This window comes from Pelecanus crispus, chromosome 4 (assembly GCF_030463565.1).
Source record: "Pelecanus crispus isolate bPelCri1 chromosome 4, bPelCri1.pri, whole genome shotgun sequence".
Lineage (NCBI taxonomy): Eukaryota > Metazoa > Chordata > Aves > Pelecaniformes > Pelecanidae > Pelecanus > Pelecanus crispus.
Genome location: NC_134646.1, coordinates 33,474,493 through 33,489,644, shown reverse-complemented (window position 1 = coordinate 33,489,644; position 15,152 = coordinate 33,474,493). Strand labels below are relative to the sequence as shown.

The following is a 15,152-nucleotide window of genomic DNA, read 5'->3' as shown; positions in this document are numbered from 1 at the left end:
CCGGGGTGAGTGGCGGCCCGGCCGCGGCGTGGGGGAAGCAGGAAAAGACAAAAAAAAAAAAAAAAAAGGGGAGGGGAAGCAAAAAAGTCAGCAGGTTGGACAGGGTTTTCAAAGCTCAACGGTGCTTATTTTATTTTCGTTTTGGTTTAATGTGGGGTTTGTCGTGGGCTGGGGAGCGCCGGGCCGGGGCTGTCGGCGCTGCCCGGGGGCGTCGCGGGGAGCGCGGCGGGCAGTGCCCGGCCCCGGGGGCGGCGGCTCGGAGCGCCCGTGGGCTGCCTTCTCCCGCGGCTGTGGGCCACCTGTGGGGCTCCCTGCCCTCGGCCGAGCGGCCCGGGGTGCCTGTGGGGCTGCTCGGGCACGGGGCTCTGGGGGGAGCCCTTTGGTCCCCGGGTTTTGCGGCACCCGTGGGGCTGCGCGCCGGGGTGCCTGTGGGGCTCCGTGGGGCTGGGGCTGTGGGGGCGACTCGGACCGAGACCCAGCGCTCTGTGGGGCTGCCTGGTCCCCCAGCCTGTGGTAGCCGTGGGGCTTCTCGTCCCGGGGTGCTTAGAGGGTTTCGGTGGGGGACATGGGCAAAGGGGGTGCTTGGGGGCACGGGGGCCTGTGCTGGCGCTGCCCCCCGCCCCCGCCCGGCATAACCACCCCTCCCGGGGGGCAGGGGCTCTGTGCCCTGGTGACAGCTGTGGAGGTGAGCACTTCTGCCTGGGCTTTGAAATTCCCCCTTCCAGGCATAGATCCACCAGCGTTTGATCATCTGAATGAAAGTTGCACAATTTCCCCCTTAGTTGGTTGGTTTGCGCAATGTTCCCCCGTGAAGCGGGGTTGGTGGGTTGCAATACCTTCTCTTAGATGTTGCTCCAGCATACTTTAAGAATTTTGTTGAATTAAACTTTGAAGAGTTCTCCTTTGTCTGCTAGTCCTTCCCGGTGTACCTGTAAGCCTAGAGATGCAGGCATGGCAGAATCGAGGGGGTGAGAAAGGAAAGATGAGTGATGCTTAGAGTGGTGGACGGCATTTGAGCATGCAGTCTCTTCCCTCTTATTTGTAGTTGCTACAAATGAGAAGGAACAGTATCCTTTTCTAATGCACCTTAATCTTGTCCTAGATCTGTTATTGTAACTAGCTGTTACTCAGTTTAAAAAAAAAAAAAAAAAGCTACACAAGTGCTTCAGGTTTAACTGATAGGTGAAGCCCTCTGCCTGTGCCGATGAACTGCATGCGTGCTGGTCGCTAGATGTGGTTTGCTTTTCTGCAGTCTCTAATTTATAATGACCTGTCACTGCAGTGGATTTCATTTAGAGGGAGTGACAAGAATTCATATTTTTATACAGAAAGAAATCTGTGTTTAATTAAAATCCTCTTTTTAGCATGAATTCAGTGCACAGAGCAATTAAACAAGTTGTAGTTCTCGCTTTAGTGATGAGTGAGTCCCCTAAGAGTCCTAGCTCAAACTTGGTGGAGGCTTTTTGTTTCTTTTTTTTCCTCTTCAGCCACATGAAAGCTCAGTGGTGTGCATTTCCCCCTCTGTATGTTGGTGCTTGTTGAGACTTTTAAGGGTGGGTTGACTCAGCGATTGGGGTCAGAGCTGCCCCTTTGCTGGATGCCAATAGGCAGGGGCACGTCGGGAGCTGCCCAGGTACCCCGGCACATCTGTTACCTGCTCCGAAACTCTGCTTCCTAATATATATCTTGTTCTGCCCAATGCCAGCAGCCCCGTTGCGGTTACCTGTGTGGCTGTCGGTGTGAATAAAGTTAGCCGTTTGATTTAGAAACAGGTCTGAGCAGCGGATCTCTGTGGCTGTGGGAGGTGAACCCAGAAATGTGTGGTACTGATGGCTTTCTCGGGCAGTGACATTAAATGTCCTTCCATGCACCCACGGGGGCTGTGCGACAGCCCTGCTCTGAAGGTCCGCAAGGCTGGGCTGCGTTTGCAAAAATCCACCGCCTCCAAAAAAAATAACACCCCTCCTCTGCAGTGTGTGAACAGGTAAAACCGTGCTCTGCAGAGCTCGGTGGGGTTTGCAGCCCGCTTGCTTCTGCTTGACTGAAGGTCCACCTTAAATGTCCCTATAAGAGTACGGAATCTGGCTGTGCCCCGGTGTAGTCTTACAGCAGCCCCCCCTGGTGTGCTCCTGCCTGGCTTCAACCATACAAAAATAGACGGATCCACTACCTAAGATGTCACTTATCTGTAACGTTACTTATCTGAGGTGAAACTGAAGCCCTTATCTTTGACGCTGAACAGCAGTTAAGTGCCTCGGTTGCCTTTTAAAGGTAATTTGTTGCCCGCGTTTGTGGGGAGGGCAGGGAGATGCTTGGGTTTTGCTTTGGTTTTGCCGCCTCAGCATTAAGTTGTGACTGTGGGTATTTCGCTTTAGTTCACAGCTTTCGTTTGAGGGTTGGTTTTAATGTCTGTTTTGTCTGTAGCATTGTTCTACCAATATGAAGCGACGCTATAAATATAAAAAAGCCACAGGGATTTTATTTTCTTCTGATTAACTTCAAAGTTGTGATGTTTTGACATTGTTTTGAAACTGTCAAGACATAATGTGTTTAGAAACAAGCTTTGAGCTGATGACATGGCAGCATGTGATATTCATTTTGTTAGAAATGAATGTGCCAGTAGTGCTAATTTCTTCCATACTGGGATTTAAGGGATACTATCAATTCATGCTTGTCTCAACACTGAGGGTTTTTTAAGATGAGCTTTAATGTTAATTTTTTTTCCCCACACAGAGCATTTTGTTAGTAAGAAGTTGCCATCAAGCATCTCGGCACCAGAAGTTCTCAAGTCCCAAGTGCATGTTACCGGTTCCCTAGTTATGTTTTTTCCTAAGCTATGGGGGGAAAGCAACAAGTGAGGAATAAAAGCATGAGTAATGACAGACCTGGTGTGGTTTTCTGGGCTCTTTTTATACTTTGGAGGGGAACGCAGACAAAGAAAGAAGGCTTTCAAAATGGTAGACAGTGCCCTTTGTTTTTATTGTCATTAAATTAAAATTCTAATCCTTTCCGCAGGCATCAGTTCTTTGGATTTGATCCTTGAATACTAAACAACATGAGCAACTACAGCGTGTCTTTGGTCGGCCCGGCTCCTTGGGGTTTCAGACTTCAAGGGGGCAAGGATTTCAACATGCCTCTGTCTATCTCTCGGGTAAGTGCATTTGCCTCTTTGCCTGCGTGTGGGTATCTGTTTATGCTGCGGCTGACCTGCAGCTTTCAGACATAAGTATGCAAAGCCATTAATTACAGATGCTGGGGCTCAACTTGCCCTGTGGCATGGAGGGCTGTTGGCAGGCAGGGAAACCTGGGAAAATAAATCTTTTCTGAAGGCTCCAACAAAATTGTCTTAGGAAGGACATGTTCACTTGAAATGGTTGTTTTATCGGCATTTATTTATGCAACAAACAAAAGAAACCACCCTTGAATTCCCCTCCCTGCTCCCACCCAGAAAACAGAGATGCAGAGGTTGGAGGCTGGCAGGAAACAAGCAATTTTCTGCGCAAGGCTGAGCCTGTGCAGTTCAAATGGGAGGCAGTGAGGAAAAATCACTCATGTTACCCTTGTTTATTCAGCAGCTCTTAGCAGCATGAGGATCTTCTGGTGTCTGTTCTTGCAAATCCCACTATTTACAATAAAAAGGCACTGAAATGATGGTAGTTGTAAATAGCAGTTCATCAATACGTGCCTGAGTGAACGTGCCAGTTTCTCACATTTTATAGACTATGTGCTCTGAACTGGTAGGATTCGAGGAACTAAATCAAAACAAATGTGAACTTTGTACCCAGGCACTATCTGACTAGTTTCCTACTTTAAAACCACATTTTCAGGGAAGGCTTGTCTTTCAATGTGGGCCGAGTTTTAAAGCCTTCCTCAGATGGCTGAAGCACTTCACATACAAAACACAGGGGCAAACTTTGCAGTATTGAATTTATAAGATCATTGGAAATCTCTGGGTGAAGAAACTGGCTTCTGATGGCTCTGTACCGTGCCACCTTTACATTTGATTTGCAGCATGGAAGCATTTATGTACAAATGGCCCCTTCTCTGTCGACAGCTCTCCTCCCCCTCCTGCATATTTGTATAGTTTAGTGACAAAGATGAATTATTTTTCACACCTGTTGGGACTGCAGAATTGATACTGCCCTGGGAGACGGAGCAGGTTTCTATTTGGGTTTATGCATCATGGCAATATTTTTAGCTAATCTCAACTAGTGATTCAAACTCTGCCAGTTCATTTAGACTTGGCTCATCCTATCCACCTGTGGATTATGCTGGTGAAGTTAAAATACAGTTTGGCTCTGCAAAATTATTTTTATATCACTAAAGTGGACTGGAGAGCTGTAGAAATGCCTGTTTACAGATGAATACAGCTTGTATCTGAGGCAAAAAGGGGTTGAGAAGCAGTTTATTCCCAAATTCCAGGGATTTTTAAGCTAATCTGTAACTGAGTTTCTTGTTTGGTAGCTGGTTACTCCTGCACTAATGAGAAATTTAAAGTGGGGATGCGGATAGCACTCTTCTGATTCGACGGTAGAAGTGCTCTCCTGACAAGGATTTGCAAAAGCATAGGCTTTTGCCTGCATAGGGTACTTGTGTGTGGTACTGATGAGCAATGAAGTGCTGTAGGCAGTAAACCGTAGTAAACGACTAGTTTTAGAAAGGGTAGTACTTTTTTGTAGGGTCCTCTGCTGTCCTGGAGATCGAGTGCAGTACTGCTGTAGGCAGGCTTCCCATCTAAAAGTTTCTAAACAGGAAACATATGTTGAAATTAGCCTAGACTACCACTTTATTGCAGGAATCAAATATGCTGTTGTGTGGAGTGGCCTAGGGGAACTGGCCTAAATAGCTACGTATAAAAGCCTCAGTTATGGGATTCCCTAACGACAAATGTCAGCGCCCACAAGAGCAGAATGTAATGAAAGATGGGGACTGGGGTGCTTTTAGGACTTTAATCTGTGCATGGGAGGGGGAAGCACAATATCCAATTCACCTATTATACCTCAGCACCACTCCTCAGCTGCACTGTTTCTTCTTGTTTGCAGTTAAGAGTATGCAAATATTAGACTGCCTGGTGCTTGCTGGTTGGTGTTTTTCTTTTTCTTCTTTTTTTTTTTTTTTTTTTTTTCCTCCACCTCTTTGGATCAAAAAAGTGCTTAGTTCTGGTATGCCAATCCAGCTTTGGCCCGATAGCTGGAAGAATTCAATGCCATGTTCCTGGTGTGTTAGAACAGCACGTACCATTCACCTTCCCCCCCGCTGGCCCCGGCCCTTCTTTTCCTGATGAAGCATAAATGCCTTCCTGTATCTGAAGACTGCTAATTAAATTATTTTAGCAAAATAGTAATGAGACAGCAGAATTATGTTCTTTGGCAAGGAAGACTTCTTTGGTTTTATTTTGGTTTTAATTTGTCCTCTAGATGCTGAGGATGAATCTGGCTGTGTTCCTGAGGGCTAATTTCCTGCTTTAATTTAAACTTCTTGAAATTAAGTTTAAATAAAGTACAGTTTACGAAGCACAGAAAATACACAGGTTTCTAAAACTGTTTATCTGAAAAGCTAATCTCTTTTTACTAACGATTTGAACAAATTAAGATCTCGCATGGTTCCCTGGAGAAAGTTTTTAGTAAGTCATTTGGCTTTGTACAGAATGCAGTTTAAATGGGCGTATTCCTTGTTGCCTCCGTAAGGTAAAACGAGCCTGTTTTGTGTTCTTCAGTTGGAAATCTTAACGTCAGCTAAGGTTTAACAGATTAACATCAATGCAGGAGTAGCAGTAACATTTGATATTTTTCATAAGCTAGGATACTGTAGAGTAGTTGCAACATCATAACCAATAGCAACATTTATTGCAGGGTTATGTCAATCACTTAATATAGCTCTCAGTGCTTTAAAGTTGCTACGTATACTTACACAGCTGTACACATTTCATGGTAAGTAGTATGTATGATGTTGGGGATATAGCCTTATAATTAGTGGCATAAATCAGTACAACAAAAATGTGTACAGTACTTGTTTACGTATACTTGTATCTGCCTGGACTTCAGCGGGGTGGCTTTTCACAGTCCTCCTTACCTTGCAAAGGCCCCTGTCTGAGCCCTGCAGAGTGCTGTTACACAGGTCAGGAATTCAACATCAGGAAGCTGATATGGGGTGGGAGTGGCGATGGGAGTGTGGTGGGGGTATAGCCCTCACGGAAGAGGGGTCGGTGGGAAGGAAGCTGCTCTGAAAGTAAACCAAGTTGATCTTTACCCTTCAACCAGGATTAAAGGGTGGGCTGAGGTGGTAGATCTACATCTTTTATTAACAGCCAAGTGTTAAAGTGGCTCAGGCCACCACATGTAACTGTACTGTAGGATTTCCAGGTAGATTATTGTGTAGTGGTACTTGTATAATGAGAGATTGCCAACTGTGACCAGTTATCCTGCAGTGAAGAAGGTAGAAATTACTGGAGCTGAGGTATGCAAACTTAGATTATTCTGAGTTGCTGTTACGACTTTTTCCTCACGGCATTTTACATTAATTAAAGAAGCAACTGTTCTTCTTATTCCTTCAAGACCTATGCTGTGATGCAGAACTGAAAAAGTTGAAAGCTAGAGCAGATGAGAACAAATTACTGAGATGCAAGGTTGATTCTGGTAGCTGTAAAGTAGCTATTGTAGGAAATGGCTAAGATTCAGACTTTTTCCCTATGGAAGAAAAAGCTTAATGTCTATCCATCTATCTGTAACATAGGTAGTCACGTGAAATGATGGTTGCCGTAATGCGATTGTCTTCATATGAATGAATTGGTTGCTTCTGAATCAACACAGCCCACTGAAAAGGTGGCTACTTAATAGGCATCTCCTCCTGGTAGATTTGGGAGGCATTGACCCAACACTTTGAGTGTTGACTACACCGCAAGAATTGCATCATGGGTCCTCCTTGTTTTTCAATTATTTCCAAACAAAATTTATTTCCAAGTTGCAGGATGTTCTGCTAAACACTGGCTGGGTCAGAAAGGACTATCGGACCAAAATGATTGCAGCTGAATTATTTTGGTTTTAATAATGACTGCCAATTATATGGGATCTGCTATTGCTGATACGTGTGTAGATCTGTGGTCTTGGATAAATCCTACTGACACTATGGCTCTGTCTAGTTCAGGAATAACATAGGTCTACACTCAATAGGTCTTTGCCTTCTAGATTTGCTTGCACAAGCATTTGTATATTCTGCTGAATCAGAATAAAGAAATGCAGTTTTGGAGATCAAGTAATCCAAATGCACTACTAGGTAGGATTCCTGGAGTGGCTCTTGGGCATGCGAAGTATTATATTTACAGAATTTGGTGTTAATGATATCTACAACATGGTCTGTGTTGCAACGCAGTAGCTTTTAAAACAATACACACTTCTTTAGAGTTTGAATTAATGTTATATTTGCTTTACTTTTTTTGGAGTTTGTTAGTTCCCAATGCTTAATAAACATAGCCAGAATAAACTCAGTAAGCATGACTGTAGCATTAGAATTGTCAAAACTGCTGTCCTCTGCAGATTGAAGTAAATAGTGTTTGGTACTGACGATTTAATCATTATGTTGTGATGACATGTGAGAGGTTTAGATTCTAAATGTAGGCTAGACATGTAGCCTATCAAAATTTTTGTGGTGCAGTCTCTAAACAGTGCTTGTCTCTGTTTTTATGGCAGTATTTACCACTAGAAACCAGGAAATACTGAAGTGAAACTATAGTTTGAACAGTAAGGTAGCCTATGTGCAATATAGACCCTCCCACCTAATGCAAATACATAGGATGTTTTCTTGTATTTAAAAGTTACTTTTTTGTTCGATCCTGGTGGCAACTTTAGCCATCTTCCTTCAGAAGGTGTTTCACTATTTGTCTTTCTCCTCCCGTAAGAATTAAATGGAATACGGTCATCTTGAAATGCTTGACCTGACTGACAGGTCTGTTTTTCTACAGCAAGTTCTCTCTGTGTATTTCCCCCCTGCTTCTGCCTGCTTCACTGGTCACTTTGCCTCTTCAGAGAAAACCAAAACAAGCAAACAAATGCCCACCCTTAGAAATAGCCCCTTCTTTTTGCAGTTTTTCAGTTTTCATTATTTCATCTGTTTCAAGCCTGATTTTTCTGTGTTGTTGTAAGCTTATAGTTGATGGAAGACTCATGATAATGAATCTGTCAGCAAGCAGTACATCCAGGGAGTAGGTAGAAGAGCAGCCCACCTTGGGATGAAGTAGGGAATGCATGCGCAGCACATCAGCTGCTCAGTATTCATCCCACATGAGCATACTGACATTCTTCATGCTGGTATCTGGAGGTCTCCTTTGCTCTCCCACGTTCCTTCCTTCCTGCCCAGGTACATACATGGTTACCCAGCAAGCTGTCCACGTGAATGGAGTATGCATGATTGGTTTTGCACAGTGTTTGTTTATTCAGAGGCTTAGCCTTCTTAATATTTGGAAGCAAGCTATTTTAAAATCATTAACATCTGTGAAAATAATGAGAAGAGAATAAAGGAAAATCATGCTTTGAATGAACCTAGAGCATGTCATCTTTGATTGACTAGGGTCTGGCGGAGCCTCTTGCCCTTGTGTTTGCGTGAATTATTTTGTTAAGCTGTATGTGTCATTTCCAGTAAAATCAAGTTTTGTGTACGTATGAAATGAGCTATTGCAGTTGGGGACTGGGGAAATGGTCTTTCAGGCAGGCATGTGAAATAGGAGAGAAACACTAGAACAACTGCTGGCCTGGCCAGTGATAATTGTGTTGGTAACTTTATGCTTCATCCTGGAAGCTACTGAGAGCTACTAACTAAGCCCTAACTGCCAGCTGCTGGCATTGCTGTGCTGGTTTGATTTGCTACCGAGTTGTGATGGTTTGCACAAAATACGGCTGAAGATGTATTCCAGTGTGGCAACTTCCTGGCACGGGGTCAGAGATACTGGCAGAGGTCACAGCACTTACCTGCCGATCCTGCTCTTAGGGCAATAAATGCTGCATTTTACAGGAGCTATCAGTACTTATTAAATGGATGGGATTAGCCAAGACATAAAGCAAGAAGTATTACTCTGTTCTGTTTGATTCTGTTTACAAGATGTGGTTTCCTGAAAAAAATACTGAGAATGACAAATGAGATACCAGTGCCAAAGTCTGTATACTCTCTGCACCGAGTCCTGGAGGAGCAGAGTTTTTTCTTTGGGAACTGAGTGGAATATGGACAGTCATAAAGCTCCCGGCTGCACAAGTGGTTTAATATGAGCGAGTTTTCTGAAAGTCCTAAGAGTGCTGGTTAGTGCTTCAGAGCATGTGTAGTTGCCTGCAAGCAACATGCTCCTCACTTTAACTTGAAGATGGAAAGAGAGATCAGTTGGTACAGACGTAATTTCCTGATTGCCTCTTTTCCCACTGCTGTTTAACCTCCTTGTGCTGAAAATTGGGAAAAGGGCTATGTGTCCCCTGACCATTTGTTTTCCTTCCCTTGTCTATTCAGCTATGCAGTTTAAAGCAAGACAGACCATCATTGGAGTGGGGTTGGGAAGAAGGGAGGGCATGGGGGAGAAGAGGTGGAAGAAAAGTGTCTGCATCTCATCTGTTCATGACCTGGTTTGTCAGACAACCTCCTTAGACCAAGTAGGAAGCTAACTTTAAAATAGTTCCTCTACTGATGTCATTCCCCCAAAAGTGAAGCTGGCTGTACTTGGGGGGAAGAAGGAACCAAAGAGCTTGTAGCTGAGGGATATCTGATGTGATGTGTGAACATTTTTTTTTTTTTTTTTTTTTTTCATTAAAAAATGCTGGTAACTCTTTTTACCCTTATAAGTGACAGTTTAGTTACAGTATGAGGAGTAGAAGCTAAATATTTCATGATGGAAAAACTAAAGTATTTGTTTGCAGTGTCCACTTCTCAAAGACAGATGTAGTGAAAAAATAAACTCTGATTAGATGTTCAGAGCAGATGCAAAATTGGCAGTCCTTCCAGAGGCCAAAAAGCAGGACCATTTATTGAATAGTAAGTGCAAAAAAATTAGGCGTGTTTTTTTTGTGAGTATCTGGCCCTGGAGGCCTGACAACTTCTGTCAACTTCCCCACCGTTTGGAGATGCTATTTATAGTGTAACTGTTTTTCTCATTATTCATTGGCCGATGGCTATCAGAAGGCATTGTGAGAAGAGACATGGTGTTGAAAGGTTTGTTTGTTTGGCTTTGGTATGGAGCCAGGAGATAACATTGTTGGCTTCTTTTTTTTATTTTATTTGTTTTGACTTTTTAAGAATAGATTTCATATGTTATCAATATAAGGGAAAGTGTGAGAGAAAACTGTCTCTCATGTGCCTAAAGCAGTGGAACTATGGGAAAGGTGATACTCCTACTGCCAGTGGTCAAAAAGGCTGAGGTTTGTTTGAACAAATATGGGAAATAGAAGTACATTTAATTCCATAGGTGGCTGTTACAAGAATAGAGACAGAAGGAAAGGAGGCCACCGCTAAGGCTGGTGTTATGTGAGTCTTTGAATGACTCAAGTCTTCAGGGCAGTGAAACTAGGGAAAATATGACAAAAGTATGTGTTCAGGTTCCCTTACTGTAAGAGGTCCTCAAGCTGAATTTGCGGAGAGAGATCCTATCTTTTCTTAGAAGAGTTGACATGGGTGGAAGAAAAAGGCTATAAACTTTGGGCACAGAGTCCTTTGAGGTGCGAGTAGTTTCAGTTACCATGTTGACTTAAAGCCTTGCTTGCGTTAAGGAGTTTATACTGTCCGGCTGCTCTGATGTGTGATGCTGAAGACAGAGCTGATGGGTAAGAGGTTGAGTGTCACTGACTCTGCTAGCCTGGTTTAAATGCAGACAAGCTACTCCTGTAAGTATATTGGTAGGTGACTGTGGGCTATACGGATCTAGATTAGGGCTATGATGGTCTTTTCAGACAAGTTTGCTGGTAGATCAGGTTTGTAGTTACATTTGCTTCCAGGAACTGTTCTTGAAAAGGTTTTCTTCAGGAGCATGGTCATGCTGGTAATGCTGTGCTGTGGCAGTTCAGTCTCATCTTCTTAAGAGGAGGGGAAAAAAGAAAGCATTGGGAGCTTGTGCTGTGTTTGTGCGGTAAGAACAGCCTCTCTAACACTTGCTTAAAACCAGATACATGTGGAAATGAAGTTCAGGGAACACTAGGAAGAGGCAACAGAGGAAGCGAGAAACAAAAACATGGATGCTGTTAGGTTTGGTACAGCTGTGAGGAGGGGCAGGTGCTGCTCTGTGACTGCTACTCAAGCACCAGCCAGCTGCAGATGCCCATGGCCACTAAACACTTCTGCAGAACAGACCTAAGGTTTCGAGCTGGGGAATGAAGGCCACCCTTATGGACAGGCTGTAAAAAGTCTGATTTAAATTACTTGTGTAACACTGCACAGTGGTACTCCCACCCTCTTTTTCCATTTCTCTGCTTCATTCATCACTCGCCTTTCAACGCTGTCAGTTAATGGGATGGTGTCCCACACACAGTAGCTTTTCATCTTTTGTTACGTTGAGACACCAGTGCAGTTCCCACCACATGGTTTCTTGTGTATGCTGACCAAGTAGAGAGGTAGTAGGGGGACAAAATAGCATGTTATAAATTGAAGACTGTATCGTGATGCACACCCTCAAAGCAGATGAATAAGTGCCGTGCTAATGGAATATGCTCAGTAGTTTTGGTGTAAAGCATAGTTAGCATGAAGAGACTTCTGCTGTCGGTCCCTTATTTTTACTTAACAGGGAAAACAGTAGTCTTCAGTGTTTTACCATCCAGAAAACTTGGAGTGAAATTAATAATTCTGTGACACCTGGGTGACTGTTCTGCCTATATAGTATCAAACTTCAAGACGTACCAAGTGCTGAGTCCCCACTCAAACCAGCCGGAAGATGTTATGCACTCCTTAAGAGATTAGTGTTTTTCCTTTTAATGTAGGCCAGAAAATTTCAAGTAGAATAGCCCGTAATGTTTTTCTGTTATGGATTATTATTATAGTTTCTGTCTCATTCTGAGCTAGTCTTGTGTTAGAAACTTCAGCTTGAACAGTTAAGCTTAGTAGAAGTAAAAGCAAAAGAAAATGGCATCTAATAGTTGAAAGTATCTGAAAGCATGAATTCTTGCCATTGCTGTCAGCTGTGCCTGTAACAAAGCCCTGAAGTAAAATGCAATGTCTGGTGTGAAGTCCCATAGGCTAAAAAGTGGATCTTGCCAGGTCTTTAGTGGTCCTGTTAGAAAGGTCAAATGGTTTGCATGTTAACTGGATATGAAAGAAGTTTGGCTTACCCTGGTCTATATTAAGGGATGACCTAATGCGGTATCTAGTTCTTTCCCTAACAAGTGATCAAACAATGTGAAGTACTTAGCACGGGAAGGCAACAGAAACATTTATTTTGTGTTAATTATGTCATAGTTCTTTTGAAGGCTTGAATAGTGATTTAGATGCTAAGCCTGGATTAAAGTGTATCAATTTCAGGAGGGTAAAACTCCCTGTTTGTTAAGCTTTTGTGTTTACGAACGTAATTGGGACATCTTTAGATATTCTTACACCCAAATGTTATTAAAGCTGTGGAGAAAATGTTCAAAGTGTCTGTGTCAAGTGTGATGTTGTATTGGTAGTAATAGCATTTGAGACTTTTAAAAAGGAATTCTGTAGAGTGAAGACAAAGTGCTGTAAATGTGAAAAATGCAGGCATAAATAAAGATGCCGTGGTGGAAACTCTAGCTATAGAACATTTTGTTCAGAACCCGTAAAAATAAGCAGCTTTGCTGTGCAAATGCTCCCTCTGCCAGTCCAGCTTAATCTCAAAGTTTATGGTACATCTGCTATCAAAGCTTTTTCTTTCTAATGCACATCTTATACATGGCAAGCCAGGCATAGTTCTGAGTCCAATGCAGCTAGTAAGTGAAACTTCTCTTTCTTTTCTGTGAATTAAGAGGCAAAATTTGTTAGGGTTTTTCGGGGGGAGGGTGAGGCTCCCTTGCCAGTGATATCTACCTCTTCTCTTTGTGGTTCTGGACTTAGCTTGGTGTTGTAAAAGACATGGAGAGGTAGGCTAATGGGATTGCGTGTCTCCAACTCACTCATGTAGCTAAGCAATTTCCTTCTGTGCTGTTCTATTTTCTTTACCTAATGCCTTTAAAAGGAGGGGGAAAAGAAAAAGAAAAAGCAAGCAAAAAACCAGTGGAGATCTACAAGCCAGAGAGCTTGTGGAAGTTTGGTTGGGCTTGCTTTTATTAGACTGACAGGGAAATGGAAGGCTTGTAAAGCTTTAAACATCAAAGACATCTCAGTAGAGTAAATTCTCTTGTTTCCTGTTGGCTTTCTGCAGCTCCTCGTCAAATCACAGTGTTTTGAGTCCAGACCAAATAAGAGTGTTCTCCGCCTAATGTCTAAGGTGGCTTGTTAGCAATTATTCAGGAATGAAAAGGCATCCTCCAAAATATGTATTCTGACAAGCAGAATATATTCAACCCTCAGGGGACAGTCTACTAGTTCTTTGTGAGGGACTGATTGTCTGGATTCATGGCTTAATCGAATGTAATGTAGGTACTGATCAGGGGACACAATCAACCTCACAAAGGAAGCAGGAGCGGTGGGAGAGCAGGCAGCATTGCATCCTATTTGGCAGCCTGAGCTCCTGTCTTCTTTAAATCTTTTCTGAATGCACAGAGGTGTGTGTGTGGGGGGGGAGGGAACCCAAAACATTGGCAGTTCACTAAAATGGGAATAAGCTCATGTAGTACCTAACACTTTTCTTGTATGTGAACTGGCCCCCACCTCTGTCAGCAGTAATTACTGGCTGAAGAAGGTTGGCAGAAGAAAACCTCTGCTTGCACCTCCATGTCAGAGCTCAAAGGCAACTCCACAGATGAAACTCTTCTTCATCGGTGCCCTAAGCAGGGGTAGTAGGTGGGACTGGTGCAGCAGAGGCTCACTCAGCCCAGCAGGCTTGGCCATGGGAGCTGGGGCTGCTGGTACAGTGGTGGGGGCAGATACCTGGGTACAGTACAGTCTAGAAGCCAGACTTGCTAGGACATGTCTGTCAGTGTACTAAGCTGTGAAAACTGCCACTGAATGCTTATTAAATTACAGCTTTTGTCAGCTACGCATACAGTCTATTCTCTCCACTTTCCAGCTGTCATATTTTGGCAACTGGCTATAAGCACAAGTCATTGCAGCAGGGGCTTATGTGAATCTGCTTTGAGTGCGTATTCCATTTGTAAATTAAATTGTTTTGATATTGTGCAGATTGAGCGTAATCCTGTAAACGCTAAGAACCCAGGCCCTGGCGCTGCAAAAACATGTGAGCAAAAGTGTAATTTTAGGCATAGAAGTTGTCTCCGTAAGATGACTCTTGCTTAAGGCTCAGCCTGTGTTGGTGTGCATTGCTGCTCAGCACCCTGCAGTGTTGGGTCTTCAGACTGTTGTCACCAGAAGGAAAGGAAGATTGACTTACTTGGAGGAGACAACTGACCTTTCCGAGCCAACTTTCTACTTACAATCACTGGCTAATGCATCTTTGAGAGAAAGCCGTAAGAGAGCTGGCTGGCAGAGATGTTTGTATGACATCCTGAGAGCTAGATTAGAAACAGACCTTTGACTAGCCACTCCATTTCCATCACTAAGACTATAGGGCTAAATCAAGTGGTTTAGTAGCATTTGGGGATGAGGAGTCTTTTGCCTGTTAGGTATGTGGTGGTGTTTTGCTACCCCTTGCTCTGGAAATGCTGTAGAGATGCTCTGTCCCCTTATCTCTCTTTGCAGTATGCCATTATTGCTCTCTTAAGATCGAGATTAGTACCTCAGAGCAGGTCCTTTGGTAGGTAATTTTGTACAACTGTCTCTTCTGAACTATTGACTAAAATAATTGAGGTTATGAACAAAATACGTATGAGTAGTTTTTTTGACTGAAAGAACAAATTTTGTGTGTATGTCTAGAAATGCAATTCACTTTCAATGTGAAAACCTAAAGATGGTTTCCTTGAGGTGTGCACTTAAATCTTGGAGACTTGAATTCTTGCAATATCTCTCTGGATAAAAGTATCACCATCCCTCTTATGTCAGAGGGAACGTGATACTCTCTGGCTGGTTGAGTAGCTCCTCTGTGAGAGTATTTTCTTCCATTGACACATCTACATTTGAACTTTAAA

At 43.3% G+C, this 15,152-nt stretch overlaps 1 protein-coding gene across 7 annotated transcripts in view; it reads left to right on the top strand.

Annotated features, from left to right (window-relative positions):
- Positions 1-3,029: 3,029 nt before the first annotated feature.
- Positions 3,030-15,152, top strand: part of PDLIM5 (PDZ and LIM domain 5) — a 125,113-nt gene continuing 112,990 nt past the window's right edge. For all 7 annotated transcript variants that reach the window (XM_075708775.1, XM_075708774.1, XM_075708773.1 and 4 more), the window contains exon 1: positions 3,030-3,151. In XM_075708775.1, the coding sequence (XP_075564890.1) occupies positions 3,056-3,151 (96 nt within the window). In that variant the 5' untranslated portion in view covers positions 3,030-3,055. The remainder of the gene's footprint in view (positions 3,152-15,152) is intronic.